The sequence below is a fragment of the Anomaloglossus baeobatrachus genome, chromosome 5, assembly GCF_048569485.1.
Source record: "Anomaloglossus baeobatrachus isolate aAnoBae1 chromosome 5, aAnoBae1.hap1, whole genome shotgun sequence".
Lineage (NCBI taxonomy): Eukaryota > Metazoa > Chordata > Amphibia > Anura > Aromobatidae > Anomaloglossus > Anomaloglossus baeobatrachus.
This window is the reverse complement of record NC_134357.1, coordinates 225,205,134-225,221,082: the sequence shown is the minus strand read 5'-3', so window position 1 is coordinate 225,221,082 and position 15,949 is coordinate 225,205,134. Positions and strand designations below refer to the sequence as shown.

At 48.7% G+C, this 15,949-nt stretch overlaps 1 protein-coding gene across 2 annotated transcripts in view; it reads left to right on the top strand.

Annotated features, from left to right (window-relative positions):
- Window positions 1-15,949, top strand: part of TMEM132A (transmembrane protein 132A) — an 849,435-nt gene that overhangs the window by 242,596 nt on the left and 590,890 nt on the right. For both annotated transcript variants that reach the window (XM_075349137.1, XM_075349136.1), the window contains exons 5-6: window positions 102-245; window positions 437-472. In XM_075349137.1, coding sequence (XP_075205252.1) covers window positions 102-245; window positions 437-472 — 180 coding nt within the window. The remainder of the gene's footprint in view (window positions 1-101; window positions 246-436; window positions 473-15,949) is intronic.

Below are 15,949 nucleotides of genomic sequence, written 5' to 3'. Positions count from 1 at the left end.
TATAATGTATATAGGCATATCTAAGTGTGTGTGTGTGTAATATATGTATATTTTGTTTATAGTATGCCGAATTTAACATAACATGCCTTTACTCGTAATAGATTGCGCTGCCGTATTGGTCTGGAACTTCTGTTTGCACGGTCTGCAGCTCCTAATACCTGGGCTATCAAGACTGATATTCAGAGAGGTGCTAAACATCACACTATAACAGGACATTTGACACAAAGAGGAGCTTCAGATCTAAGGTGAGAAAACTGATTGTGTAAGTGCCCTATTTTAACAAAGTATGTATTAGTCACCTGCCCTGGCTTTTGTTTTTTTCATCCTTCCCATATGGCCAGCTGTGCTATCTGTTACTTTGTAACTTACCTTGTTACTGCGATGACTCTAAAAATGTTTCTATTATTTTTCTTCTCTACTCTTGCGTGCAATACAGCAACCAGCGTCTACTACCAAGTTCAAGCCACCTTCTGTAAGTGTTGTTCACATTTACAATGCTGCTAAATCAAGATTCTAAATAAGACTCCTCCCACCTATTCTTTAATGTTTACACTTTCATTTTTAATCATTGCTTACTTTCTGCTCTTCTGATACAACAACTTCTGAAACAACGCATCTAAAAGAAATTGTCTGATCTAAATCTATAAGGCTGCTTTCACACATCAGTTTTTTCCAATCAGGCACAATCCGGTTTGTGCCTGATGCAACGGATCTGTCTCCGATTGTGTAAAAACTGATGCGACGGATCCGGTAAAAAACGGATCCGTTTTTTTTTTATTTTTTTTTTTTCTCTTTACTATGCTGAGAGAGAGACCCCATCATCACCGCACAAACGCCGGCACTATCGCCCCCATCATCACCGCACACGCAGGCACTACCACACGCATCATCACCGCACACGCAGGCACTACCGCGCGCATCATCTCGGCACACCCCTGCACTATCGCCCCCATCATCTCTGCACAAACACCGGCACTATGGCCCCCATCATCCCCACACAAACACCGGCACTATCGCCCCCATCATCACCGCACACGCAGGCACTACCACACGCATCATCACCGCACACGCAGGCACTACCTCACGCATCATCACCGCACACGCAGGCACTACTGCGCGCATCATCTCCGCACACCCCTGCACTACCGCACGCATCATCTCCGCACACCCCTGCACTACCGCACGCATCATCACCGCACATCCCTGCACTACCGCACACCCTTCACTACCGCACGCATGATCACCGCATGCATGATCACCGCACACACCCCGACACTACCTCAGTGACATCACCGCTGACAGCGCGATTCACTTCAGTTGCTGCGTGGAGCTGACACTGAGCGGCGGTGTTCTACTGCCGCTCCTGTCAGCTTCATGTAGCAGGCCTGAAAGCGTCACGGGACCTCTGTGGATTACGTCGGACCTGGAGGGGTATTTGGGGATTTTAATAAAATGGTGAAAGAGGGTGTTTTTTTGTCTTTTATTCCAAATAAAGTATTTTATCGGGTGTATGTGTTTATTTAATTTCACTTACAGGTTAATCATTGGGGGTGTCTCATAGACGCCTGCCATGATTAACCTCTTATTACCCTAATTGCCACCGCACCAGGACAATTCGGGATGAGCCAGGTAGAGTCCCTGGACTGTCACATCTAATGGATGCGGCAATTCCGGGCGGCTGCTGGCTGATATTTTTAGGCTGTGTGGCTTTATCTTGGCTGGTATCCAAATTGGGGGGCCTGCACGTCGTTTTTTTTTAATTATTTTTTTTTTACTGCAAGAAATAGACCCACCCACCGGCTGCTGTGATTGGTTGCAGTGAGACAGCTGTCACTCAGCATGGGGGCGTGTCTGCCTGCACCCAATCATAGGCGCCGGTGGGCGGGGGAAGCAGTGAATACGAGATTGAATTTTTGGCTCCCGGAATTTTCAAATCAGGTTAAGCCGCCAGCAGTGTGACAGTCGTGCAGCGCCGCGCCCGTGATCGGTGAGTGGGTGAGAGTGAGTGAGTCAGTGAGTGAGTGATTTTCTGACAAGCAATGAATTTATATCACTTCTGGGCATGCTCAGAAGTAAAAACCGAATCCGGTACATGCTTCCGGCATTTGAGGCATGCCACTGGATTTGGCGCGCATAGACTTTCATTATGCACCATGCCGCACAGCGCCGCACCCGGCGCGATGCAGTTTTTTGCCGCTTGCAAAAAATGTTCCTCTCTACTCCCGCCGGAGTGATGATTTTTACCGCAACCTTCAAAAACTGGATCAAATGCGAGTACATGCGGCCCAATCCGGCGCTAATAAAAGTCTATGAGGAAAAACCGCACCCGGCGGAAAAAAAAACAGATGCGGTTTTTCTGCAAAGCGCCATATTGTGCCTGATTGCAAAAAACTGATGTGTGAAAGCAGCCTAAGTCTGCAGGCACTCTATGTGATTACAGACTTACGAATCCTCACATTGCACGCACTTGCGTAGTTAGAGTGTATTTCCCAGTTTCAAAGTCGGAAACAGTGATTACATTGCCGGTTGTTATGAGTGTGTCACGGGCTGATGTGATCTTTGGGGGGAATGGGGATCAGAAAATCACAGCATATTGTTGATCACAGATCTGCTTTAGTGCCCGCTCATCGTTTACCCTGAATTGGAGCGTATTTAAGTCCATCCGGTACTGAATGGTTTAAGGATCACTTCTATCCTGCAGTGATCAAAGATGTAGTTGTAAGCTCACCTATAGTCACTCCCTTCTGCTAAAAATATCCGCTCCTCATGCCTCTCTATGCCGGCTATAGCTCCTATATATGTTGTCCACTTTGAGGAAGCCAGTCTCTGGAGAAGCTGAGGTGTCGATTCTGTTGCAGCTAAGGAATTCTTGCTGAAGAAGCTGTGTAGTATTATTTGTTGTATCTTTCCTCACCTGTTTCTTTCCTTCCTCATATTGTCTTATTGCAGTGGCAGGACTAGCGTTCCGCTGGCTTTCGCTAGTCAGGGTGAGTTCAGGGCCATGGATGACCTAGGCATGTGATGTCGCACAGGGGGAAAGACCCATTTAGGGATGTTAGGGAGTGCAGGGATCAACCTCAGGTGAGTGTTAGGAGGGGACCCCCGCTCCCCTCTCCTTAGTGCCAGGGCCTTCCATTATATTGCTACCCTTGTCTTCCCTCTGTGTTGCGCCTGCTTGCTGGGAGTCCTCTCATACCTGGTGAGATACCTGCTGTCACATTGATCAAAGATCAAAGTGTGGCTGCGCAGGACCTCAATGCCCGCCTGTGTGCAAGACGTAGGATGTGTCATGCACCCAGGCTTCAGAAGAAGGAGAACAAAGATGGCCGAAAGAGGAGGCGCCGTACCCAGAGAATGGAGATACCCATCTGCATCGCACCGACCGTTTAGGTAAGTATTATAAAGGCATTTTTACTTTCTACACGGCCTGGGCTCTTATATACAGCATGTTAGAATGCTGTATATAAGAGCCCAGTGGTGGTGGCCGCAGATTATAGTCACGAAATCTGGTGACAGTTTCCCTTTAATGTAACCATGTTCCTGCTGCAAGATGCTAGATTGCCTATATATCTCGGCTATATCTCTGATATTCCTGTACTTTCTGCTCATCTCTGTTTACTGCAGACTTGGACTGGCTCATAGGTGAACATACTGTACTTGGTAGAGTGAACCTAGGTAAACACCCTTTGTAGGCCTCTGTGCACCAGTGGTCCCACACTCTTCTACATAAGCAGTAATTGGCACAATATGTTTACTTCAATATGTACTGACAAGCATGGCCGGCTTTACCTATGTGCGAGTGGTGCCCTGCTGAAATCCTGGAGCCCAGGAAGTAACTGAGTATAACGTGCTGTGTGTCATATCTGTAATGTATTATGTGATTATGTGCTGTCTGTATGTGTTATATATAAATGTGTGTGTCCTGTATACTGTGCAATATCTAGCTCTCTGTTTGTCTATACATCCATTCTGGCTGTCTGTCTATGTCTATCTATCTATCTATCTATCTATCTGTCTATTATTTATCTGTCTGTCTAGCTATCTCTCTATTATATATCTGTCTATATCTATCTATGTATCTCTATTATATATCTATCTGTCTGTATCTATTATCTGAAACCTATGAGTGAAAACTGTGGAAAAAGAAAGCGCAATAGGGTCTTACCCCAATATATATAGGGTGAAGCAAAGAATAATCCTACTCACCAATTCGGGTTGTGACAGTCACAACACCTATAGCAGCATGTAACACCAAGTCCCGGCAGCGGTCCCCATGAGACAGATAACAGAGAGTAGTAGAGAATGGGTTTCACAGCCGCGCCAAAAGACTACTGGATTCTTCTCAGATTAATGTTTCTTTTATTTCATAACAGGTCAAGTCTACGCGTTTCAGGAGAACACCGCTCCCTTCTTCAGGACAAACCAGCAAAGAATCATCAAATCTCTTTTTTGATGATTCTTTGCTGGTTTGTCCTGAAGAAGGGAGCTGTGTTCTCCTGAAACGCGTAGACTTGACCTGTTATGAAATAAAAGAAACATTAATCTGAGAAGAATCCAGTAGTCTTTTGGCGCGGCTGTGAAACCCATTCTCTACTACTCTCTATTATCTGAAACCAAAAGATATAGGAATACACAACCAACTAACATAAAAATATGAGGATGCACAGTCTGCTGAGAAACAATTGATATACAGAAGAAAAAGAAGCAGACATCGGCACTCAGCTCATTTATTGTTCCTCTGTCTGGTGTTTTTCTGCCTTTTAAATGTTTTTATAAAGTGTGTTGTGCAATAAAATATTTGATAACTCATACATTTATTGTTATGCATTGATTACTGAGCTGAGTGCCGATGTCTGCTTCTTTTTCTTCTGTATATCAATTGTATCTATTATCTGTCTAATCTATCTGTCTTATCAATCTATTTCTAAATTATATAATCTGTCTATCCATCTATGGCTTTATTACGGTATAAATCTGTCTTTCTTTCTGTCTATCTGTGTGGGGGCTGCTGCTGTACATAAGAGGCTATGTGGGTGCTCCTGCTGTACATAAGAGGCTGTGTGGGGGCTCCTGCTGTGCATAGGAGGCTTCGTGGGGGCTCCTGCTCTGCATAGGAGGCTGGGGGGGAGCTCCTGATGTGCATACGAGGCTGTGTGGGGGCTCCTGCTGTGAATAGGAGGTTGTGTGGGGGCTCCTGTTGTGCAGAAGAGGCTGGGGGGGGGGCTCCTGCTGTGCATAAGAGGCTGGGGGGGCTCCTGCTGTGCATAGGAGGCTGTGTGGGGGCTCCTGCTTTGCATAGGAGGCTGTGTTGGGCTCCTGCTGTGTATAGGAGGCTGTGTGGTTGCTCCTGCTGTGCATAGGAGGCTGTGTGGGGTCTCCTGCTGTGCATAGGAGGCTGTGTGGGGGCTCCTGCTGTGCATAGGAGGCTGTGTGGGGGCTCCTGCTGTGCATAGGAGGCTTTGTGGGGGCTCCTGCTGTGCATAGGTGGCTGTGTGGGGGCTCCTGCTGTGCATAGGTGGCTGTGTGGGGGCTCCTGCTGTGCATAGGAGGCTGTGTGGGGGCTCCTGCTGTGCATAGGAGGCTGTGTGGGGCTCCTGCTGTTCATAGGAGGCTGTGTGGGGGCTCCTGCTGTGCATAGGAGGCTGTGTGGGGGCTCCTGCTGTGCGCAGGAGGCTGTGTGGGGGCTCCTGCTGTGCATAGGAGGCTGTGTGGGGCTCCTGCTGTGCATAGGAGGCTGTGTGGGGGCTCCTGCTGTGCATAGGAGGCTGTTTGGGGGCTCCTGCTGTGCATAGGTGGCTATGTGGGGGCTCCTGCTGTGCATAGGTGGCTATGTGGGGGCTCCTGCTGTGCATAGGAGGCTGTGCGGAGGCTCCTGCAGGTATTTGCATATAGTTGTAGTGTGGCCTCTAGCGTTAACTCCTGTGGACCCCAGACACCGCAGTCTGACCCTGCATCCATCTATTTTTTATATAGTATCTATGTGTGTGTCATGTATATGGTGTAATTTATGCAGTGGCAAAACGACAGGGCCTGTGGGTGATGGTGGTCATTGCTATTTCCTCTGATGCATGGTTGAATACCATTGAGGAGCGGATGGCCACTGGCTCCCTGTTTCACTTTTGCTCTGCAGCTGTGGGTCCCAGATAGGTGTAATGACATCAGGCAGAGCCTGTGATGTGATGCCAATGGGCCCTGTAGCTGCGGCCAGAGTAGGTGCAGAGCATGTGTAGGAGGTAATAGATACATATATATTTATTATACACCCTACATGTGCCCTGTACCTGTCACGTATAGTGTGTAATGTAATGTAATTCTGAATATTAACCTGCCATATCCTAAAGGTGTGTAATATGCGCTCTGTGTCATCTGATCGCTCACATGCGATTTGCAATGTGTGATCATCTGCTGAATGACATCTGCTCCTGTTTCTCTGAAATTGAAAATTATAACGAGAGAAGCAGGAGGAGACGTCATTCTGCAGATGACACAGAGTCTGCAAATCACTTGTGAGCGATCACACGACCACTCAAATTGGGAAATAATATCCTGACAGCATATATTACACACTTTGGAGATCCGGTTAATGTGCAGAATGTCAAACTCAGGGGAGACACTGGTCAGTCTAGGGCAGCAGAGCAGGGAGAAGCAGAATATTCTGCAGAATATCACAAGATTCGATATGGATTTATCTTACAACTTTTCCAACAAAATTATTTACAGCATTGCCAGCTGGTGTGAGCCCAGACTGATTAATAAAGGGATTACAGTATATATGCCATATTTCTTCCATACACAGTGCCCCTTCCTCATGGTGAGTATGTGGTACTGCACCTCAGTCTGTTTAGGTCATTGGAGCTGAGAGGCAGCGACACATACACAGCACCCCCGTCCTTATGGTGCGTATGTGATACAGCACCTCAGTCTGTTCAGGTCAATGGAGCTGAGAGTCTTGTTTACTATGGGAGTATTTTTTAAACATTATAACTTATGGGTTTGCATGCAGGTTTATTAAGCGATTGCCAGCACTCATATCTTGGGGCCATTTTGTTTGACACCCTGATGTTGCATATGAGGCGTACACATGTCATATTACAGTTCAAATTACTGTTTTAATGGATGCATTGGCATCAATTGATGATGCCTGGCAGACCTAATCAGGCGAATCCTGCTCATACATACTCCATATTTTTGTTTGGAGTGATGATGTGCGGTTACTATAGGGCGCGGCATATTGGATGTGACGTCAGACGCCCGGAAGTTTTCAAAGGTATTTAAATAGACCATTTGGCAGCAGACGGCGTACCCAGGGCTGCTGTCAGGGCATTACTACTGAGACTAGTGTAGGGGGCCCGGTGACAAGGGGGGGCCCGGCTGAGCCAGGGACAATTACTTAGTTTTATTAAGCCCCGGGCCAGCTGGGCCTCCCCACCCCTCTTCACAGCCTAAGCAGAATACCTCTACAGTGTTGCTTTTGCCACTATACACGAGGCTAATTTGCATCGCATGCAAATTAGCCACGTGTGCTGGATATACCAGGTATGCAACTGTATACCCAGTATCTAGGGGGGAATGGCGATGCATCTGCCCCGGGCGCAACTGTGAGGGGGGCGCTGTCAGGCTGCCTGATGCGGCAGTGTGAAAGTCTGCCCAGGGGCTGCGTTAGCAGCCCAGTAGTGGGAGCTGGTTATTCTCTGAACGCGGCTGTCACGCCGGCTGCTCGCCGGTCAGTAATGAGGGCAATCTGACCTGTTGTCCGAGCTCCAGGCTCCGGGGAGGTCCCTGATCAGATCGCCCTCATCACACGCTGCGTGCCGGGCAGGGAGCGATCCTGCAGCTCAGCACAGTCAGTGCAGGCAGCAAAATGCAGGAATCTCTCCTCTGTTCCCCGCGTGGCACTTTCTCTGTGACACACGCGGCGCGCCCTGATGACGTCAGAACTGCACGCACGTGTGTCATTTCAAAAGTTCCCGCCCAGCCGGCAGGAAAAGAAGCGGCACAGCGAGGCCTTTAATACATGATCGCTGCAGAGGCAGGGAAGCTCTAATCTGCTCCCGTGCAGGACCTGCGATTACGTCATGCCCATGTGACCCATGTGGGAGGAGACAGAAGATACTTGGGTAGCTGTAGCAGATGATGGCACATGACAGGTAATGAGTGAAGAGCAGGACATGGGAGGTGCTGAGTGTGACAAAAGAAGGGCAGAGTGTGATGGGCAGAGTGTGACAAGAGAGGGGCAGAGTTTGATGGGCTCAGTGTGAGGGGCAGAGTTTGACAAGAGAATGGCTAAGCATGACAAGAGAGGGGCTGACTGTGACAAGAGAGGGGCAAAGTGTGACTAGAGAGGGGCAGAGTGTGACAAGAGGGGACAGAGTGTGATGGGCTCAGTGTGAGGGGCAGAGTGTGACAAGAGGGGCTGAGTGTGACGAGAGATGCTAAGTGTGAGGGGCAGAGTGTGACAAAGATGGGCATAGTTTGAGGGGCAGAGTGTGACAAGAGGGGCAGAGTGTGACAAGAGGGGCAGAGTGTGACAAGAGGGGCAGAGTGTGACAAGAGGGGCAGAGTGTGACAAGAGGGGCAGAGTGTGACAAGAGGGGCAGAGTGTGAGGGGCTGAGTGTGACAAGAGTTGCTGAGTGTAAGGACAAGAGAGGGGCAGATTGTGATGGGCTCAGTGTGACAAGAGATAGGCATAGTGGGATGGGCTCAGTGTGACAAGAGAGGGACAGAGTGTTATGGGCTCAGTGTGACAAGAGAGGTGCTCAGTGTGAGGGGCAGAGTGTGATGAGAGATGCTGAGTGTGAGGGGCAGAGTGTGACAGAGATGGGCAGAGTGTGAGGGGCTGAGTTTGATAGAGAGGGGCAGAGTGTGAGGGGCTGTGTGTGACGAGAAGGGCTGAGCGTGAGGGGCTCAATATGACAATAGAAGGGCAGAGCGTGATGGGCTCAGTGTGACAAGAGAGGGGCAGAGTGGGATGGGCTCAGTGTGACAAGAGAGGTGCTGAGTGTGAGGGGCAGAGTGTGACAGAGAGGGGCAGACTGTGAGGGGCAGAGTTTGACAGAGAGGGGCAGACTGTGAGTGGCAGAGTGTGACGGAGGAGGGCAGAGTGTGACAGAGGGGGGCAGTGTAGAGGGTGTGTTACCGAAAGAGGCGGTGTAGATGGTGTGTTATGGAGAGGGGCGATATAGAAGGTGCATTACGGAGAGGTGGTGTTTTTCCAAGAGTGGTGGCGGACTGTGGAAGGTTTGCGGGGTGGAGGCGGAGCTGGGGTGGAGTCTGGGTGGAGTCTCAAGGGGGCCCTATAATTTTGCCAGTATGGGGCCCTGAAATTCCTAGTGGCGGCCCTGGGCGTACCACTGGCCACCTAGCACATCTTAATATTGCGGTTTGCGTTTATACATACCTGCCACTGCAGGCTGTATTTATTTAATTTCCCCTGTTACATACCTGCCATTGCAGACTGTATTTATCTACTTAACCTCCCCTGATGAACTCTCTGTTTAAACTTGAAAGGGAAACGCGTTGGAAGGGTCCTTATGTATTCTGGGTAGTTTGCATTACTTGGATGCTGCCCTTGTCAGGGTGGAAGCAACTACATGGGGCACGACAGGGGTTAGGACCTCACATTTTATCTAGATTCTACCTCTGAGTAACCCTCTAATCCGCCTGCATCATCATCCAAATTGGTGGCGTTCGGTCTGCCCGGGTTGGGTGAGATCTATCCTTTTTTTGTATATAATTTTGTGTGTTTTTGCACAATTTTGCACTGCACTTTAAAGATTGATTTTAAAGTGATTAATTAAAAGTTATATTTTAGTCCTTGCTCTGTTAGATTATTAATTCAGGACTTTGGCAACACTTGTCTGCTTGGCAGTATTGTACTTATATTTCAATGGAGCTGAGAGGCAGCGACACATATAACCTGAGGACTCTTTATTATGTAGAAAGCAGAGATTTTTTACATTACCCTCTAAGATCTGTATTTTGGCCAGGGGCGTAACTACTGCGGTCGCAGCTGTCGCCATTGCGACTGGGCCCGGGAGGTTAGGGGCCTGTATCTGCCCGACAGATCAGCAGCCAGCTCCTTTCTGTGAGAGAGGAGCTGCGCTGTTCTGCTGCAGACCACGTGCCGCGGCGGCCGCTATATGACCCGGTCGCCGCCGCTGCCACCGGGCCCCCCTGCCTGGTGTCAGTGGTGGTGGCACCGGGCTCCAGTCACTGCACACTGCTTTGATATTGCATAGAGCAGCCGGCACCGCTATATGCATTATCATTTTTCCCCCGTGCCTGCGTGGTGACGTCACTCCTGTGTGACTGCTGTGTGTGGTGAGAGCACAGAGCGCAGCCACGGGGGAACGAGGACAGAAGTGAGGACGAGCAGCGGTGGAAGGAGAAGAGGGGAGTACTTTGTTTTTTGTTTTTTTTTTTTATAAATCAGTGACTACACGGGGAGGCTGGCTGCAGAACACATGGATTCCTTGGGGGGGGGGACTGGCTGCAGGACACATGGAGTCCTTGGGGGGGGCCTGGCTGCATGACACATGGAGGCACTGGGGGGCCTGGCTGCATGACACATGAAGGCCCTGGGAGAGCTGGCTGCATGACACATGGAGGCCCTGGGGGGGATGGCTGTATGATACATGGAGGCCCTGGGGGTGGGTCTGGCTGCATGATACATGGAGGCCCTTGGGGGGGGGGGGTGGCTGCATGACACATGGAGGCCCTGAGAGAGCTGGCTGCATGACACATAGAGGCCCTGGGGGGGGATGGCTGCATGACACACAGAGGCACTGGGGGGGCTGGCTGCAGGACACATGGAGGCCTAGGCCTGGAGGAGCTGGCTGCATGACACATGGAGGTGCTGGGGGAGCTGGCTGCATGACACATGGAGACGCTGGGGGGCTGGCTACAGGACACATGGAGGCCAGGAGTAGCTGGCTGCATGACACATGAAGGCCCTGTGGGGGGGCTGGCTGCAAGACACATGGAGGCCCTGGAGGAGCTGGCTGCATGACACATGGAGGCCCTGGGGAGGAGGCTGGCTGCATGATACATGGACGCCCTGGGGGGCTGGCTGCATGATTCATGGACGCCCTGGGGGGCTGGCTGCATGACACATGGAGGCCTGGGGGTGCTGCCTGCATGATACATGGAGGTCTATGGGGCTGCATGATACATGGAGGTCTATGGGGCTGCATTATACATGGAGGTCTATGGGGATGCATTATACATGGAGGTCTATGGGGCTGCATAATAAACATGAAGGACACCTTATACATGGACTATATGGGTGCATTATACATGGAGGACTATGGGGCTGCATAATACAATATGAAGGTTTCTGAGGCTGCATTATAATACATATAGGACTATGGGGGCTACATTTATAATATATGGAGGACTATGGAGGCTACCTTATACATGGACTATGGGGGTGCGTTATAAAACATGGAGGACTGTGGTGCAGTATAATATATGGAGAACTATGGAGTGAATTATAATACATGGAGGACTATGGGAAATGCATTGTAATACATGGAGTACTATGGAGGTGCATTCTATGTGGGGGTCATTATAGTATTTGGAGAACAAGGGGGGACAAAGATAAAAGCATGAGATGGGAATGTTTTGTGCTGAATGAAAAGGGCTCTTTCCCTCAGCACCCATCTTTCCCATGCTCTGATATGGGAAAGCTGGGTGCTGAGGGAATGATGTATAGCAGAGCATGGGAAAGCTGTGTGCTGAGGACAAGATGGATATCAGAACATGGGAAAGCTGTGTGCTGATAGAGGGATTTCAAATCATGGGAAACCTGGGTGCTGAGGGTAAGAGCCAAGTGTCAGCATCATTATCCTGTACCCCGAGTGTCAGTGTCATTATCCCGTACCCTAAGTGTCTGTATACGTGGAGGGGGGCCCCTGTCCAAATTGTGCACCAGGGCCCATCAAACTCTAGTTACGCCACTGATTTTGGTCTTTTTGGTCCGGAGTACACGTAGCATCGGCCACCGGCTCCATGGTGCCTTGTCTGGTATCATGTACATTTATGAACAGGATTTGTATAGTAGATGTTGATCCTACCAATGGGGCCACGACGTGCGCCGCTCTCAGTCTAGAGATGACAGAACTCCCATCCAAGTGTACAGGGATTTATACCATCTCTCCACTAAGACCATCAGCACCTCATTCTCCAGATACATGTGGGCCCCATTGGTGAGATCTGCATGTACTATCCATAATGTAATATCTAGGGATACGGCATAAATTATTGAAATCAGAAGACCCCTATAAGAACGAGATCAGACGTGGTGACATTAATGTGGATTTGAGATGCAGATTCTCCAGCACAAATCTGGCGGAGTTTATTGTACATTTGAAGAGATTCATTTTCTTAGGATATAAAAAAATGGCCTCCTCCTGTCCTCGTTTGTGTCCTGGAACACTGGGTAAAAAAAATTAGTAGGGTGGAGGCACCAAAGGGCAGTTTTGCACAGGGCACCATTCAGGCTAAGGCCGGCCCTGCTGACCAGGGCAGCATCTGATAATTCATTTAACAAACTGTCCAGTTTATTATTTCATAGAAACATAGGGACATTTGTGAATGAGGGTAGTATAGTATTTGCATGTAGCTGAACAATATGCCCACTATGTCATTATTATTAGTGGGCTCTTTGCAACTCAGATTGAGAATACTCTACTGCATTTAGTGCTTTTAATTCTACTTGCCCATTTGCTGTCCTGCATTCCTTGCAATACTAGCCCTTGCTAATCTACATGCTGTCCAGCAAGTCCTGCTCTGTTACATTATCAGCTCGAGTCTGTGCTGTAAACCCTGACCTAGCTTAGAGAATCCACCTAATCAGGTCAACCATAACAGTACAATTATTATTATAACGCTATTTATTCCATGGCGCTTTACTTGTGAAAAGGGGTATACATAATAAACAAGTACAATAATCATCAACAATACAAGGCACAGACAGGTACAGGAGGAGAGAGGACCCTGCCCGCGAGAGTTCGCAGTTTACAGGGGATGGGTAAGGATACAGTAGGTGAGGGTAGAGCTGGTTGGGCAACACTATAGTGGACTGAGGGATACTTCAGGTTGTAGGCTTGTCGGAAGAGGGCTGTCTTGAGATTCTGAAGGTTTCCATGGTAGAACAACATGTATGGTACAACAACATGTATGAGGTGTTGGAGCAGAGAGTTCCAAAGTATGGGAGATGCACGACTGAAATCTTGTATGCGGTTGTGGGAAGAAGAGAGAAGGGAGTAGACAAGAATATCTTTGGAGTATCGGGGATTTGTATAGGTAAATACCAGAAGACTAGGTGACAGATGTATGGAGGAGATAGTTTGCGGATGGCTTTGCAGGCCATGGTTAGGGTTTTGAACTGGAGTCTTTGGACAATGGGAAGCCAGTGAAGGAATTGGCAAAGTGGGGAGGCTGGGGAACTGTGGGGGGTTAGGTGGATTAGTTGGGCAGCAGAGTTTTGAATAAATTGTAGGGGTGTGAGAGTGTTAAAAAGAAGGCCACACAGCAGGAAGTGGCAGTAGTCTAGGCGGGCGATAATGAGAGCATGTACTGTACTTGTGTTTTTGCAGGTTCTTGGTAAAGGAATGTACAGATTTGGGAAATATTTTTGAATTGGAGTCAGCAGGAGGCGGAGAAGGGGCTTGGATGTGTGGCTTAAAGGGGAGAGCAGGGTCGAGGGTTACCCCGTAGCAGCAAGCATTCAGGACTAGGGAGAATGAGCAGCCTTTGACTTTCATGGATAGGTTTGTTGGAGAAATTGAGTGAGGAGTAGATAAGATGATGAATTCTATTTTGTCCATGTTAAGTTTTAGAAATAAAACAGACAAAAAGGATAAAATAGCAGACAGACCTTGTGGGATTTTGGTTAGTTCGGAGGTCATATCAGGTTCAAAGAGGTAGATCTGTATATCATTAGCATAGAGATTATACTGAAAGCCGTAGTACTCTGAGCTGTCCCAGGCCGAAGGTGTAGACGAAGAAGAGCAGGAATCCAAGAACTGAACCTTAAGGGACATCGACTGGGTGAGATGAGGAGGTGGTGTGAGACGCTGAAAGTTCTGTTGGTTCAGCATGAAGAAATCCTATTCAAAATAAAATGTAATTTATTAAAATAAAAAAAATCTACATAATGTGTATAATTTATTCATATATATATATATATATATATATATATATATATATATATACAGTACAGACCAAACGTTTGGACACACCTTGCCATTCAAAGAGTTTTCTTTATTTTCATGACTCTGAAAATTGTAGATTCACATTGAAGGCATCAAAATAAATTGAATATGAATATGAATTAACATATGTGGAATGAAATACTTTACAAAAAAGTGTGAAACAACTGAAAATATGTCTTATATTCTAGATTCTTCAAAGTAGCCACCTTTTGCTTTGATTACTGCTTTGCACACTCTTGGCATTCTCTTGATGAGCTTCAAGAGGTAATCACCGGAAATGGTCTTCCAACAGTCTTGAAGGAGTTCCCAGAGATGCTTAGCACTTGTTGGCCCTTTTCCCTTCACTCAGCGATCCAGCTCAGCCCCAAACCATCTTGATTGGGTTCAGGTCTGGTGACTGTGGAAGCCAGGTCATCTGGTGTAGCACCCCATTACTCTCCTTCTTAGTCAAATAGCCCTTACACAGCCTGGAGGTGTGTTTGGGGTCATTGTCCTGTTGAAAAATAAATGATGGTCCAACTAAACGCAAACCGGTTGGAATAGCATGCCGCTGCAAAATGCTGTGGTAGCCATGCTTCAGTATGCCTTCAATTTTGAATAAATCACCTCCACACCATCACACCTCCTCCTCCATGCTTCACGGTGGGAACCAGGCATGTAGAGTCCATCTGTTCACCTTTTCTGCGTCGCACAAAGACACGGTGGTTGGATCCAAAGATCTCAAGTTTGGACTTATGTAACGTTCAGTCCAGAGGTGGATCCATGGGACCGTGCACCGGACTCCCCCAGAGAGACAACTAGGAGCAAGCCCCTATACAGGGACTGTATGGCGGTCCCCCAGATGGCCTAGATGCACAGCAGCCGGACACAAGTGAGTTCGGGTTTCGCGTCCTTCAGTACGTACGGGATATGGCTGCTAGCCCAACGGTAGACATGGGCAGGACAGATGACGGGAACCGGGTACAGGTGTCGAGTGGTAACAACAGATGGAGTCTGGGTCCAGCGAGGAGTGCAGGCTGTTGTTGCCAGATGGAATCCAGAACAGGCGGCGGATACAGGCTGGTGGAAGATGGGATCCACAGCTGATAGTCACCGGGGCAACTCCTGGGAAACCGGAAGGCTGGACACACTCAGGCTGGCAGTCGGACACTGAGGGCAGAGACCGGGTTAACCTGGGTAAGAAGCACAGAGGGACCTGAACACCTAGCACGAGAGGCAAACTACAAGAACACGTTGAACAGGCACCGCCCACAAGGAAAAGGAAGTCTTATATACCCTGTACCTGTAATCAGCCATATCCTTTTTCAGCGACGCTGGCCCTTTAAGAAGAGGTGAGTGAGTGTGTCTGTCCCCTAGTGCAAATGCGCGAAGCCCGAGCGCCGGAGACAAGTGCAGGACGCAGACGAGGAGGAGATGTTAGGGAGCCGGAAACAGAGTCCCGGACCGCAGCGGGACGCCGGGACCGACGGGCAGGGAGCACGGAGTATGCACAGGAGGGAGAGCGGGAGCAGCGGCCGCGGTCAGAGCACCCGGGGACCGGATTAGTGAGTGACGGGCGGCGCCGGGATCGGGACAACTTATCAGACCAAAGCACAGATTTCCACTGGTCTAATGTCCATTCCTTGTGTTCTTTACCTGAAACAAGTCTCTTCTGCTTGCTGCCTGTCCTTAGCAGTAGTTTCCTAGCAGCTATTTTACCATGAAGGCCTGCTGCACAAAGTCTCCTCTTAAA